General features: G+C 44.8%; 1 protein-coding gene across 3 annotated transcripts in view; it reads left to right on the top strand.

Annotated features, from left to right (window-relative positions):
* Nucleotides 1-2,603: 2,603 nt before the first annotated feature.
* LOC122555398 (interferon-induced GTP-binding protein Mx3-like) overlaps nt 2,604-15,963 on the top strand; it is a 45,809-nt gene continuing 32,449 nt past the window's right edge. Inside the window, exons 1-3 of one of the 3 annotated variants that reach the window (XM_043701368.2) lie at nt 2,604-2,830; nt 5,707-5,816; nt 14,965-15,183. In XM_043701368.2, the coding sequence (XP_043557303.2) occupies nt 5,751-5,816; nt 14,965-15,183 (285 nt within the window). In that variant the 5' untranslated portion in view covers nt 2,604-2,830; nt 5,707-5,750. The remainder of the gene's footprint in view (nt 2,831-5,706; nt 5,817-14,964; nt 15,184-15,963) is intronic. The other 2 variants (XM_043701369.2, XM_087992492.1) reach the window with 2 other exon arrangements.

Below are 15,963 nucleotides of genomic sequence, written 5' to 3'. Positions count from 1 at the left end.
TACCCATCCAGATGCCTTTTAAATATCGCAATTGTACTAGCCTCCACCACTTCCTCTGGCAGCTCATTCCATACACTTACCACCCTCTGCATGAAAAAGTTGCCCCTTAGGTATCCTTTCTAATGGAAAGATGTTGTGAAACTTGAAAGGGTTCAGAAAATATTTACAAGGATGTTGCCAGGGTTGGAGGATTTGAATTATAGGGCAAGGTTGAATAGGCTAGGGATGCTTTCCCTGGCGAGTTGGAGGCTGAGGGGTGACCTTATAGAGGTTTATAAAATCATGAGGGGCATAGATAGTATAAATAGACAAAATCTTTTCCCTGGGGTTGGGGAGTCCAGAACTAGAGGGCATAGGTTTAAGGTGAGAGAGGAAAGATATAAAAGAGACCTAAGGGGCAACTTTTTCACGCAGAAGGTGATACGTGTATGGAATGAGCTACCAGAGGAAGTGGTGGAGGCTAGTACAATTGCAACATTTAAAAGGCACCTGGATGGGTATATGAGTCACTGATTTGAACCTTTAAAAACTTACCTCGAGTGTGGGAGTCCTCCATTTCTGTTTCTCAGCAGCTTGAAGGGCGTGAGCTTGGACCAGGGGTCTGCCGGGAGCGGTGAGTCACTGATTTGAGCTTTTATATTTGAAATCAGAGAGCAGAGGTTTCTGGGGAAGAGGGACCTTTTTTTCCATCAAGCTACATAAGTCAGTGTTTTCTAAACCCAAGACCCCACCTTTGTAGGGCCTCCCACCTCCTCTAACCTTAAAGACCAGGAACACATCAGGTAAGCATCTCTTCTTTTTTACTTTCTGATAAGGGGACTAACAGGGATGGCAGTGCAGGGAGAGCAATGTTCCTCCTGCATGATGTTTGAGGTGAGGGACACCATTAGTGTCCCATCCAAGTACATCTGCAGGAAGTGCACCCAACACTCCAAGACCATGTTAGGGAATTGGAGCGGGAGCTGGATGAACTTCGGACCATTCGGGAGGCAAAGGCTGTGATAGATAGGAGTTACAGGGAAGTAGTTACTCCTAGGCAGGAAGAAAGCTGGGTGACTGTTCGAAGGGTGAAAAAGCAGTCAGTGGAGGGATCCCCTGCGGTCGTTCCCCTGAAAAACATGTATACCGCTTTGGATACTGTTGGGGGGGACAACATACCAAGGTCTCTGGCACAGAGCCTGTCCCTGTTGCACAGAAAGGGAGGAGGGAAAGGAGGAGAGTGTTAGTCATTGGGGACTCAATAGTTAGAGGGTCAGATAGAAGGTTTGTTGGGAACGAATGAGACTCGTGGTTAGTGTGATGCCTCCCAGATGCCAAGTTCCGTGATATCTCAGACCGTGTCTTTGGGATCCTGAAGGGAGAGGGTGACTGGCCTCAAGTCGTGGTCCATGTAGGTACCAACGACATAGGTAGAAAGAGGGATAGGGATGTAAGGCAGGATTTCAGGGAGTTAGGGTGGAAGCTGAGAGCTAGAACAGAGTTGTTATCTCTGGATTGTTACCCATGTCACGTGATAGCGAGGCAAGGAATAGGGAGAGATATCAGCTGAATACGTGGCTGCAAGGATGGTGCAGGAGGGAGGTTCTCAGGTACTTGGATAATTGAGGCTCATTCTGGGGAAGGTGGGACCTGTACAAACAGGACGGTCTTCACTTGAACCAGAGGGGTACTAATATCCTAGGTGGGAAATTTGCTGGTGCTATTCGGGTGAAAGAAGTGAAACTATCACTGTATTCTAACAGATGAAAGGCTTAACAGACAATCAATTTTTCAATGTATAATTTCAGTTACATCACACTGCAAATTTTTGCTATAAATTCTGTGTTACGATCGAGCCCTCCACAATCACCTGATGAAGGAGTGTCGCTCCGAAAGCTAGTGTGCTTCCAATTAAGCCTGTTGGACTATAACCTGGGGTTGTGTGATTTTTAACTTTGTACACCCCAGTCCAACACCGGCATCTCCGAATCATAAATAATCAATGTTTAATTGCAAGCAAATTTGAATTTACATTTCCTTTAGTTTCTTGAGATTTGAACCACTCCCTCACAATAGCAGCCTGAATTTCTGGTGTACTAATCTAAAATTACCACTATGTCACCACCCTTCCAGTATCACCATGTAAAACCAAATCTATAGTTTCTCTACATCAGCAATTAGATTCAATCAATTCATTTCCTGATTTAATTGGTCCAAAAGGACTTGGGGGAGGATATTTAACAGTTCACCCTTCCTTGGGGTTTAATCACTTTCAAGACTTAAGAGCCATTTTAGGTGTGTTCAATTCATTTGCAAGGGTTTTATAATCCTTTGATCTTTTCTTTATAAATTCTGTGCCTCAGGTCTTCCTCTCTCACTAGCACCTAATAAAGGAACAGCGTTCCAAAAATTAATGTTTTCAAACAAACTCTTTGGACTATAACCTCGTGTTGTGTGATTTTTCACCTTGCCATAGAGGGCAGCAGTGTCTGCAGTCAGACTTAAATTTCAGTTTCATTTCACCAAAAACACAACTCAGCTGATTGAAGAACAGATTCAATTTCCCGTGAGATTAGATCATTTGTTCAGTTGTACAGTATTTCGTTCCAGGTCGACAGCACAATAGTTGCAGCACACACGCAGTGGTGCTCCTGACAGCAGACATCTTAGCAGCTTTCTTTCCACAGACTGAGATACTTGTTTAAATTTCTGATGTGGCTTTGGCATCAGAGCCCAAAGTTGAATCGCTTGAGCTCCTCTCATTGACAACAGTAATGACGTCTTCATAATATTACACATTGGCCGGTTTAGTTCAACATATCCATTTCTGTCTGTCAGACCAATACAGCAGGTATGTAGTTCTTTACACTTGACTGAATTGTTTATCTTACTGTAGATTCAAAATCACTTCAACTTCAAGCATCACTTTGTTGCCTCAATTCTGTAAGAACCATTTTTCAAATATAAATGCTTATGTTTTCTTGTCATATTATTTGTATTTAGCAACATTTTTTTAATACCTGGCACATGCAGTTTGAATTTGAACAAGATTTTTTTTAGTTCATTTTGTTGCTGTTGAATTCTTTACTGTGAGATACTGGTGTTTCTGTCAGGCCAGTTCCTCCGGGGGCTGTACCTTGTTTGGAGTTTGTTTTTGACAATATTCTTTCTCATTCCTATTGATGGGGAAGATTAAAAAATTGCAAATTCTTTAACAGGAAGTTGATGCATATTAATGGACACAAGCTGATGAATGAACCGGATATTCTGGGTAAAGAGACTAGCATCAGAGTTTTGCATGAAGTCAAACTTAGGAAGGGTAGACCATGGGAATCGTTTTCTAATTGTCAAATCAAGAGGTAGTAAATCAGTGACAGTTTCAGCAGCAGATGTGCTGAGAAAGGGTGTTGGCATTATTACAGAGGTGAAAATAAAGCGATACAGACAAGGTGGCACGGTGGCTCAGTGGTTAGCACTGTTGCTTCACAGCACCAGGGACCCGGGTTTCATTCCAGCCTCGGGCGACTGTCTGTGTGGAGTTTGTATGTCCTCCCCGTGTCTGTGTGAGTTTCCTCCAGGTCCTCCGGTTTCCTCTCACTGTGCTAAATTGCCCATAGTATTCATGGATGTGTAGGTCAGATGCATTAGTTGGGGGAAATATAAAGTAATAGGGTAGGGGAATGGGTCTGGTTGGGTTACTCTTTGGAGGGTTGGCTTGGACTTGTTGGGCCAAATGGCCTGTTTCCACACTGTAGGGATGCTGTGTTGAAAAATGACACTGAGGTGGTGAACAGTCTGATTCTGACACAGATGCCTCCCAGGGAAAGGGATGAAGACAGCATGTGGCAGTAGGGATTGTGCTTTCGCACTGGTTAGCCTATCCTTGGAGTACTGACCTGTTCTGAGTTCCACATCTAAGGATACACTGGCTTGGATATATTTGGCGCAGGGTTGCTGTTTAATGTTCCTACCTCTGAGCCAGGAGACCCGTGTTCAAGTTTTATCTGCTCTAGATGTATGTCACAGCATCTCTAAGCAGGTTGATTACAAAAAAAAATTACACTGGCTGGGTGGGGGAGTTCATTATTGATTGGTTGAAATGATTCCTGGACACCAAGTATTTACATTTCCAGGAGAGATGATATAATCTCAGGTTGTATTCCTAAGAATTTAAAATGTTAAGGTGTGATTTGATCCAACTTTTCACGTTATATGGGAAAAGAGAGGGCAGATAGAGAGAAACTTTCCAGATCTGAAGAAGGGTCCTACTGGACTCAAAATGTTAGTTCTGTGTTTCTCTCTGCAAATGCTGCAGGACCTGCTAGGTTTCTCCAGCATTCATTGCATTTGTTAGAGAGGTACTATTTACTTCTCCTGGCTAGTGAGTGGAAGACAAGGGGGACTAGTCGAGAAAAGTCTTTCGGGAACTAAGTTAGAAAACACTGCCCAAGTGGTAAAAGTTTTGAATGATCTTCTGGGAACAGCAGCTTCATGTAGCTTCATTTGTTAAGCTTAAACATGATATTTAAAGGCTTTTGTCCAGAAAGTGTATTGAGGGATGTGGAACATGGAGGTATGTGACAGTTCAGTCATGATTCAAACAAATGTTAGAAAAAGCTTCCTGAAATAAGTGGATGCCTCACATTCCAAGTAAGTCATGTTCTTCCAGTTCATAGATGTGAGAAATCTAGGTGTACTAGGCATGATCTATGCGGTGCGGGCCACATAATGTTGGGATTCAATTTAGGGTCAGGATTCATTGACATAAAGTGGGTAGATGCCAACCCCTTCTCTGTTTCGTGGAGCTTGGGACTGGGTGAGAAATTGTGAGGGGGGGGTGATGGGCAATCACATTTATTTCACATGGCCCCTGTCGAAAACACACCCAGAGGACTCGGCACGGAGCTCTATTTAGAGTTAAGCTCATTGGTATCTTGTACAGCGATATTGTCCGTAATGTCTGAATATCATTCCATGTGACACAAATGGTTGCTTATAGCGATTATGACCTTTAGCTCTATTCCTAATGAAGGGTTTTTGCCCGAAACATTGGTTTTCCTGCTCCTCGGATGCTGCCTGACCTGCTGTGCTTTTCCAGCACCACTCTAATCTAGACTCTGGTTTCCAGCATCTGCAGTCCTTGTTTTTACCCTTTGAGCCATTACCTTGAGCCAGAAATCAAAGCCTTATCCATGTGCCTTGGTTCAAGACCACTGTTTACTTTTGTGTAGCAAACATATCACATTTTTTCTTGAAATTGATGGATTTTTGAGACACAGTAGCAATTGAGATGGTATTTATTGCTTTTCATGGCAGAGAGTTCAGCATTTTTGCCAGCCTTGGAATGCAAAAACCTTTCTTAACTCGACCTGAAACCTCATCCCAGAGTCATCCAACAGTGAGAAACATTTCTTGCTGTCTACCCTGTCAGTTCCTTCAGAATCCTAAATACATCAATCACATCCAGCTTTAACCTTCTATATTATATTTTATAGCGTTCAACATGTAAGCAACGCAGGATTCTTTTTTAATTCCCTAAATATATCCTGGCTATGTGAAATGATAAAATGATAGCTAGTTCATCTTTCAATACAATTGTACATTTTTTTCAATGAACAAAATTTGACTGTTTACAACCCAAATCTCATGAACATATTACCCTTTGGGTTAATGTCTTTTGTTGCAAAGAAATAAAACTGGAACAGAAAATTGCAATAATTTCCACAGATTAATCTCAAGATTTTCCTAGAGATTGGCTTTTGGTGGCAAGCATGAATTCCAGTCAGCAGCGGAACAAGAGATCCAATTCATCAAGAAAAAGTGTGGAGATCGTACAGGTATTGCATGTCTGTATTGTAGAAAGGCACTAAATTGGCAAAGGACATGAGGAAGTGGTAGGTCAGGACCAACTATCCAACTACAACTCCTTCACCACTTCTTTAAGGTGGGATACGTGTTGGACTGTGGTGGACAAAGTCAGAAGTCACATGACACCAGGTCCAACAGATTTATTTGAAACCACAAGCTTTTGGAGTGCTGCTCCTTTGTCAGCTGAAAAAGATCCACTTCCAAGTGTTCACACGCTATTTGAATATATTAAAGATGTTATGTTCTGCTTTCCTAACACCGATATTGATTGGCATTCTCCGAGTGGCCAACAGTCAGCGACCTGTGTAGCCTTGGCTTATTTACCATTCTCCTTTGTTCAAAGGGGAAATGTATGCTTGTACCTGTTCAGAGATATTATTACACAACTCTGGAGCAGGTGGGACTTGAACCCAGTCTACCAGTCGCAGGAGTAAGGACACTACCACTGCAGCACAAGACTACTCAGGAGGAAAGCTGCTCTTTTCCTGTTTCTAATAGTGTTGAGATTAGTTAATGAGTAAATACTAAGAATGGAATTTTGAATCATTACGGTTTGTGTATGAAGGTGTGGTTCAGTCTGCAATTAAGGTCTTAAACAATGTGAATTATGAAGGTACAAAAGGTGAGTGGAGTAGAAACTTTAGCAGTAGCAAGCAGTTAGAAGTAAATTCAAAATTCTTCACAAAAGTACAATCTCTCTGTAATGATCTTGAGGGAGACCAGAAATTTTATGGGAAAAATTCAAACTCCCAGTTATTAAATGGAAGAATTGTGCCATGAGATTTCACATGTTAAACAAATAAACACTTTGTTCTACTAGAGAAGAAATAAGAGGTGCTTCTAACTTAACATTATATTTTGTAAACACATACTTTTTAAACTAAAAACATCCCAAGAAGACTATTCTTGTTCTCGTTCTATCTTAATTCAAAAATTTCTCTCGTCTTGTATGATCTTGAGGGTTTCTTCATTTCTCCTGGGACCAAAGCAACAGTGCCACAGTTCTCAGGAATTCACTTTCATTGAACACTTCAAAAACACTGCCCCTGCTATTCTGCAAACTAAGAGATTTCTGGACATCCTTTCACGATAGGCAACCTACAAGAACCCTCTAGATTGTGGGACCTACAATTCAAATATTAGTCTCATTGCTTTCTTGCTTAGTGACTCCAGATCAGAAAATAATGCTTGGCTTATGAAAGCTCTTGTGGTCATTATTGTTCCATAGCTCCTGGCAGATCTCCCCTCTACTTGTTTCAAAGCTGCTTCAGGGTTCAGTTGTATCTATGGGAACTCACACTATGCGAACCTCTCTGCCTTCTATCCCCAAGAAAATATTACATGCTGAGAATGGCCCAGATAGGTTCTAAATCTGATAATTGTAAATTCCCAGAATCATACAGTGCATAAGATGCCCTCCAGCACTGACAAAAAACTGATCTCAATCTACAATAGTCTCACTTTCCACCACGTGGCATTACTCTGCATTGTAAACCAACCATCCATTCAACTGAACTAACTGACAACCCCCCCCCCACCCCCCACCCCCCACCACCCCGGCCCCCACGCAAGTTTAATTCCCACATCGACTGAGGATACAATGAAGGTCCCATCTTCTCAACCTCACTGCTCACCTTAGGCATGGTGACCCTCAGGTTAAACCAGACTAATCCTCTCGCTCTCTCCCTCACTCTTTCATAAAACAGAGAATAATACAGCGCAGAACAGGCCCTTCAGCTCTCAATGTTGTGCCGACCCATGAAATAATCTAAGCCCATCCTCCTACACTATCCCATCATCAGCCACGTGCGTATCCAAGGAATGTTCAAATCTCTCTAATGTGGCTGAGTTAACTGAGTTCTCTCTCGCTCTTTCTCTCTTTCTCATTCCTTCTCTCTTTCTCATTCCTTCTCTCCTACTCTCTTTCTCACTCTCTAATGAGAGAGCAGGCCTCTGGGACTATAGTGACTCAGGTGCTGGTCGGCTTCAGTTAAGACCATACTGAAAGTATTCTGTATTGCTTTAGCCCCTTACCTAATAAAGGATACACTTGTCTTCAATGGATGCAGCAAATGTTCACTGGACTGATTCCTGGGACAAGAGTGTGATGGAGGAAAATTGATTTTAGATTAACAGGTGGTGATCTTGTTCACTTATAAAATACTGAGAAGGCTTGAAGGTATTTCCAAGGCTGGTAAGTCCAAATCTTGGGATAGTAGTCTCAGATTAGATTCTCTACAGTGTGGAAACAGGCCCTTCGGCCCACTAAGTCCACACCGACGAGTACCCCACCAAGACCCATTTCCCTCTGACTAATGCACCTAACGCTATGGGCAATTTAGCATGGTCAATTCACCTGACCTGTACGTCTTTGGACTGTGGGAGGGAAACCGTAGCACTGGAGGAAACCCACGCAGACACGAGGAGAATGTGCAAACTCCACACAGACAGTCGTCCGAGGCTGGAATCGAGCCCGGGACCCTGGTGCTGTGAGGCAGCAGTGCTAACCACTGAGCTACCATGCCGCCCAAATTGTCTTGAATGTTTATTGATTCCAGGCATGTAAACATTACCAGCATTGATTGCCCATCCCTAATTGAATAGGTAGACATGGACCACCTACAACTGCTAGGTCATTTTGAGGGTCAGTTAAGAGTCAACCACATTAGATTAAACCACTAGGAAGCCAGATCAGGTTTAGATGGTACATTTCCTCCCTGGAAGGAAATTTGTGATGCTGCTTTTTTTTTAACAAAAATCTGGCTCAGACATATTCATTATTAATGAGTCCAATGTTTATTCCAGATTCATGAATCAGTTGAATTTTAAGCCATGGCAGGTTTTTTTTAAAACACAAAGGTCACTCACTAGAGTATTAACTCAGGCCTCCAGATTCACACTACAGTGGGATGATCACTGTACAAACATGCACAATGGATTGGCCATTTAGAACAGAGATAAAAAAATTGTCTTCTTGAATCAATGACTGTGAATCATTGAAATTCACTCAATGAGAGTATCCAACATATTGATCAATAGATTTTTAATAACTCGAGGACTCAGGCAATATATCAATAAACTCAACAAACTGATAGGAAACTCCAATTCAGGTGAATAATTGTTTTCTACATTCATATACATGAGAGTCAGCCTCATCAACACTGGAAGGCTTCACACATCTTCTGAGTTTATACACAACAAGTCAAATATTGAAATAAAACAAAGAATTGTGGATGCTAGAGATCTGAAACAACCGACAAAACAAGAAAGCATGAGAGAAACTTAGCAGGTCTGGCCGCATCTGTGGAGAGAAAACAGAGTTAATGTTTCGGATCCAGTGATGCTTCTTCAGAGACTCTTCTTCAAGTTCTCACCTGTTCTGAAGAAGGATCACTGGCCCCAAAACGTTAACTCTGTTCTCTCCCCCCAGATGCTGCCAGACCTGCTGAGTTTCTCCAGCAATTCCCTTTTTTATGCTTTGTTTTAAATCAAGCCCGGAATTTCTTGCCTGGTCAATTCCCATTGTATTCTGGATTAGTGGTGCTGGAAGAGCACAGCAGTTCAGGCAGCATCCGAGGAGCAGTAAAATCGACGTTTCGGACAAAAGCCCTTCATCAGGAATAAAGGCAGACAGCCTGAAGCGTGGAGAGATAAGCTAGAGGAGGGTGGGGGTGGGGAGAGAGTAGCATAGAGTACAATAGGTGAGTGGGGGAGGGGATGAAGGTGATAGGTCAGGGAGGAGAGTGGAGTGGATAGGTGGAAAAGAAGATAGGCAGGTAGGACAAGTCCGGACAAGTCATGGGGACAGTGCTGAGCTGGAAGTTTGGAACAAGGGTGAGGTGGGGGAATGGGAAATGAGGAAACTGTTGAAGTCCACATTGATGCCCTGGGGTTGAAATGTTCCGAGGCGGAAGATGAGGCGCTCTTCCTCCAGGCGTCTGGTGGTGAGGGAGCGATGGTGAAGGAGGCCCAGGACCTCCATGTCCTCGGCAGAGTGAGAGGGGGGAGTTGAAATGTTGGGCCACAGGGCGGTGTGGTTGATTGGTGCGTGTGTCCCGGAGATGTTCCCTAAAGCGCTCTGCTAGGACGCGTCCAGTCTCCCCAATGTAGAGGAGACCGCATCGGGAGCAGCGGATACAATAAATGATATTAGTGGATGTGCAGGTAAAATTTTGATGGATGTGGAAGGCTCATTTAGGGCCTTGGATGGAGGTGAGGGAGGAGGTGTGGGCGCAGGTTTTACAATTCCTGCGGTGGCAGGGGAAAGTGCCAGGATGGGAGGGTGGGTTGTAGGGGGGACGTGGACCTGACCAGGTAGTCACGGAGGGAACGGTCTTTGTGGAAGGTGGAAAGGAGTGGGGAGGGAAATATATCCCTGGTGGTGGGGTCTTTTTGGAGGTGGCGGAAATGTCGGCGGATGATTTAATTTATGCGAAGATTGGTAGGGTGGAAGGTGAGCACCAGGGGCGTTCTGTCCTTGTTACGGTTGGAGGGTTGGGGTCTGAGGGTCGAGGTGTGGGATGTGGACGAGATGCGTTGGAGGACATCTTTAACCACGTGGGAAGGGAAATTGTGTTCTCTCAAGAAGGAGGCCATCTGGTGTGTTCTGTGGTGGAACTGGTCCTCCTGGGAGCAGATACGGTGGAGGTGGAGGAATTGGGAATACGGGATGGCATTTTTGCAAGAGGTAGGGTGGGAAGAGGTGTAATCCAGGTAGCTGTGGGAGTCGGTGGGTTTGTAAAAAATATCAGTGTCAAGTCGGTCGTCATTAATGGAGATGGAGAGGTCCAGGAAGGGGAGGGAGGTGTCAGAGATGGTCCAGGTAAATTCAAGGTCAGGGTGGAATGTGTTGGTGAAGTTGATGAATTGCTCAACCTCCTTGCGGGAGCACGAGGTGGCGCCAATGCAGTCATCAATGTAGCGGAGGAAGAGGTGGGGAGTGGTGCCGGTGTAATTACGGAAGATCAACTGCTCTACGTAGCCAACAAAGAGACAGGCATAGCTGGGACCCGTACGTGTGCCCATAGCTACCCCTTTGGTCTGGAGGAAGTGGGAGGATTCGAAGGAGAAATTGTTAAGGGTGAGGACCAGTTCGGCCAAACGAATGAGAGTGTCGGTAGAAGGGTACTGTTGGGGACGTCGGGAAAGGAAAAAAACGGAGGGCTTGGAGGCCCTGGTCATGGTGGATGGAGGTGTAGAGGGATTGGATATCCATGGTGAAGATGAGGCATTGGGGGCTGGGGAAAAGGAAGTATTGGAGGAGGTGGAGGGCGTGGGTGGTGTCGCGAACGTATGTGGGGAGTTCCTGGACTAGGGGGATAGGACAGCATTGAGGTAGGTAGAGATGAGTTCAGTGGGGCAGGAGCATGCTGAGACAATGGGTCGGCCAGGGTGGTCAGGCTTGTGGATCTTGGGAAGGAGGTAGAACCGGGCAGTGCGGGGTTCCCGGACTATAAGGTTGGAAGCTGTGGGTGGGAGATGTCCTGAGGTGATGAGGTTCTGTATGGTCTGGGAGATGATAGTTTGGTGATGGGGGGTGGGGTCATGGTCGAGGGGGCAGTAGGAAGAGGTGTCCTCGAGCTGGCATTTGGCTTCAGCGGTGTAGAGTCAGTGCGCCAGACTACCACTGCGCCCCCTTTATCTGCTGGCTTAATGGTGAGGTTGGGATTGGAGCAGAGGGATTGGAGGGCTGCGCGTTGTGAGGATGAGAGGTTGGAGTGGGGGAGGTGGGTAGACAGGTTAAGGCGGTTAATGTCCCAGCGGCAGTTGGAAATGAAGAGGTCGAGGGCAGGTAATAGGCCAGTGCAGGTTGTCCAAGTGGATGCAGTGTGTTAGAGGTGTGCGAAGGGCTCCTCGGAAGGTGGGCAGGAGTCCTGATTGTGAAAGTAAGCTCGGAGGCGGAGGCGGTGGAAGAAGTGTTCGACGTCATGGCATGTATTAAATTCATTGATGCGTGGACGGAGGAGGATGAAGGTGAGTCCTTTGCTGAGGACTGATCGTTCGTCCTCAGTGAGGGGAAGGTCTGGAGGGATGGTGAAAACTTGGCAGGACTGGGAGCTGGGATCTGGTGTGGGTGTGGAGCTGGGAGTGGGGGCGGAGCCGGTAACTGGAGTGGGTGTGATGGTGGGGGGAATGGGGGTGGAGTCATGAGCAGGGGGGTATTCCCCTCAGGGTTCTGGGGGCCATGAATGGTGACAGTGGGATATGTGGGGGGCGTGTCAGCAGAATGCAGGTGAGTGGCGTTGGTGGGGGCGGAAATGGTGGCAGACACGGCAGTAGGGGTGGTGGAAGCCACTGAGCGTGTGACATCAGCGATGATGTGAGGGGCGGAAGTGATGTCACGTGTGGTGCATGAGGAATTGTGAGGGGCGGAAGTGGTTGTGGGAGTGGTGGTGATGGGGGCGGATGTTACATCATCAATCAGCGTGGGGGTGGCAGCTGCATCAGCCGCATGGCTAATGGCGTCCAAATAGTTCCAGAGGCCGGGGAAATCTTCTGGAATATTTGAGGAGCGCTGGTTATGGAGGTGGGTAGATAAACGTTTGTTGTACTTGCAGTTTTTGATGTTTGAGATGGAGTTGAAATACTGCTTGTTGAGAGTATGAATTCTCCTGAGGATGTAGTGCAGAGTGGATCCTTTGCAATTCTGAGAGATAGTGGCCCTCAGCTGAGGCAGGGCTGACTGTAGAGAGGTTAGGTGCCGGCGCATTGCTGCAAGTGTGGAGCGGAGGATCTTGAAGGAGAACTGTTGCTGGTGTTTTTGAATCTGTAGTCTGTACTGTTTGTCCTGTTTGGGTCCGAACTCTGCTGGTTTAAAGGTGTTCCGGAGTCCGTGTGGGATGAGTATGTTGACCAGGCATCCTGGTGCTAGTTTACTCCTTTCTCATGTCCCACCATAGTAGCTCTTGAAATTTGAGAGCTCTTGTGGTGCAGTTTTAGTGTCCCTATTTCTGAACTAGAAGGTCTACTGCTCCAGTGGTGTGTCATAGCTTAACTGAACAAGTTGATTAAGTATCTATAATACTGTAGCTGTTCATGTCACCTCTCACATTCCTGGTTTGGTCCAACCCGTCCATGCCAACCAGATATCCCAACCCAATCTAGTCCTACCTGCCAGCACCCAGCCCATATCCCTCCAAACCCTTCCTATTCATATATCCAACCAAATGCCTCTTAAATGTTGCAATTGTACCAGCCTCCACCACATCCTCTGGCAGCTCATTCCATACATGTACCACCCTCTGCGTGAAAAAGTTGCCCCTTAGGTCTCTTTTATATCTTTCCCCTCTCACCCTAAACCTATGCCCTCTAGTTCTGGACTCACCAACTCCAGGGAAAAGACTTTGCCTATTTACCCTACCCACGCCCCTCATAATTTTGTACACCTCTATAAGGTCACCCCTCAGCCTCCGACACTCCAGGGAAAACAGCCCCAGCCTGTTCAACCTCTCTCTGTAGCTCCAATCCTCCAACCCTGGCAACATCCTTGTAAATCTTTTGTGAACCCCTTCAAGTTTCACAACATCTTTCCGATAGGAAGAGAACAGAATTACAGGCAATATTCCAACAGTGGCCTAACCAATGTCCTGTACAGCCACAACATGACCTCCCAACTCCTGTTCTCAATACTCTGACCAATAAAGGAAAGCATACCAAATGCCTTCTTGACTATCCATTGAATGATGATGCAACTTCTTTGGAAAATATGACCTGTTCCTGTTTCTACTCTTTTGAGTTATTGGGGAAAAGGCACATGTACCTATTAAAATAACAGCAAAAGTGCTGCGGATGCTGGAAATCTGAAACAAGCATAGAAAATGCTCAGGAATCTCAGCAGGTCCAGCAATGTCCATGAAGAGAAAACAGACTTAACGTTCCGAGTCCATTATAACTTATCCTCAGGACGAGTTGTAAATAAGGCTGTGTTTGTAGCTAGCTGGGTGAGACCTGCATGAAGAAAGGTAAGGATGATAACAGCAAGCATTCATTACTGTAAGCAGTTTATATTTTATTCACTCATGGGACATGGGCATCACTCGCTGGAAAGGCATTTATTTTATTCATTTATGGGCTGAGGGCATCACTGGCAAGATCAGTATTCATTGCCCATCATATGGCTGTGGGACTGCAGTCACATGTAGTCCTGACCAAGTAACGATGACAGATAAAGGACATTAGTGCACCAGATGAGTTTTTCCAACAATGGATTCCTGGTCATCATTAGACTCTTAATTCCAGCTTTTTTAAAAAGGTTAACTCAGATTTCACCATCTACCATTGAACCCAGGTCCCCAGAAACATTCTCTGGATCTCTTGATTAACAGTCCAGCAATAATGTCACTAGGCCATTGCTTTCCCAGCTTGCCTGACACTAATTGTCATCAAAAATGTGGTGTTGAGCTGCCATTTTGAACAGCAGCAGTCCATGACTATACTGATAGGGATGGAGTTCTGGGATTTTACACCTACAACTATTTATCCAGATAGCTGTTACAGTGGGATGTGCAATAGTGAGGATTCATCATACAAGTCAGATATTCCTACAACAGATAACATTATTCCATTTGTGAAAGTCATCTATTCACTTTAACCAGGGAACCACATAACACATTAAAGGATTTCCAGACTAGGGACTCAGAGCAAGAAAAGAAAACAGATTTAAAGTTAGAAAACCCAAGGAATCTCTAACGTGTTTTTTACCCCACACAGTTACGGGCACATACAACAGACTCCTAGCTAACGAATTTAGTCATTCCTTCAAAAAAAAGTATAATATTTAATTGGGATTGAAGGTTACAGGATAGAATGAGACAAAGACCTTTAGGTACCTTGCAGGATCTTCATCTTCCTGCAGCAATGGTCATAAGGGAATCAGGCTGACTTACATTAAGTCTTTTGCACTTCCCTTTTTTGACTGTGTCAAGGTGACTCAGTACAAATAGGTTCAGGAACATGAAATGTTGATTCTGTGCAGGGAGTGAATGGAATGTGAGTTTGAGGGTGGTTAGATTAATATTGTAGAGATTTGCATTGGATATTTAGACTGGAGTTTGCTTAATGAGCTATTGAAATTGTGACCATTGATGTAGAGCTATAACGCTATTTCCATTCCTTTAGGAACCAAACAGGCAAACACATTCGGGACAGACAAACGGCATTATGCAAGCACAACACATACTAGCTGAGGTACCCACAGCTGTGAGTGCTGTGCCGATCTGTAGCCAAGGCTTTTCTAACTCCAAGGGGTCTACCTGTCAGAAGGACATCTGGAAGAATGCATTTGGTGTGTTGGAGACACAAGAACAGAAGGAAGAAAGGAGAAAAAAATCAATTAAGGCAAGTCTTTGCATTGTGAAAGTAATGCATTAACTTCAGCCAACTTTCTCCAATCTGTCCCCTGACCTTTGACCTCCACTTTTTCCAGACAATCTCTTGAGGGTATAAACTTGCAGGAGGGAAGGTTCCACAGGAACTAGTGGCCTTTTGGTACTCTGTCCAAGTATCCATAAGAAATAAATGGAAAGAATATGTATCTCATCATACAGCTTTTTGAAGTGTGGTCATTATTGTTATGTAGGAAGTGCAGCAACCAATTTGCTCACAGCAAGCTCTACAGCCAACAATGAGAAGACAAAATGCTAGGGAAACTCGGCAGGTCTGGCAGCATCTGTGGAGAGAGAAACATAGTTAACAATTTGTGTCCAGTATGACTCTTCTTCAGAAGAACTTGGAAGACAATTCTTAATGTGGGTTGGGAGTGTGGTGCTAGAAAAGCACATTCGGTCAGGCCTGCTCCTCAGATGCTGCCTCACCAGCTGTGCTTTTCCAGCACCACACTCTCAACTCTGATCTTCAGCATCTGCAGTCCTCACTTTCTCCTAATTCTTAACATGGGCAAAGATCGAGTCTCAATTTCAGCACTATCGTCACTTGTATAATACAACAATAGATTGTTCTTACTGGAAGTAATCAAGTATGGGGGGAGCAGGTTAGGGATGGCAGGACTGACATATGAGGAGAGATTGACTAGGTTAGGATTGTTTTCGCTGGAGTTCAGATGAATGGGGCGAGATATCATAGAGATTTATAGGGACTAGACAGGGTATATGCAGGGAG

This window comes from Chiloscyllium plagiosum, unplaced genomic scaffold, assembly GCF_037043375.1.
Source record: "Chiloscyllium plagiosum isolate Xiang-an unplaced genomic scaffold, Cpla_swu_hap1 HiC_scaffold_12, whole genome shotgun sequence".
Lineage (NCBI taxonomy): Eukaryota > Metazoa > Chordata > Chondrichthyes > Orectolobiformes > Hemiscylliidae > Chiloscyllium > Chiloscyllium plagiosum.
This window is presented reverse-complemented; position numbering and strand designations above follow the sequence as displayed.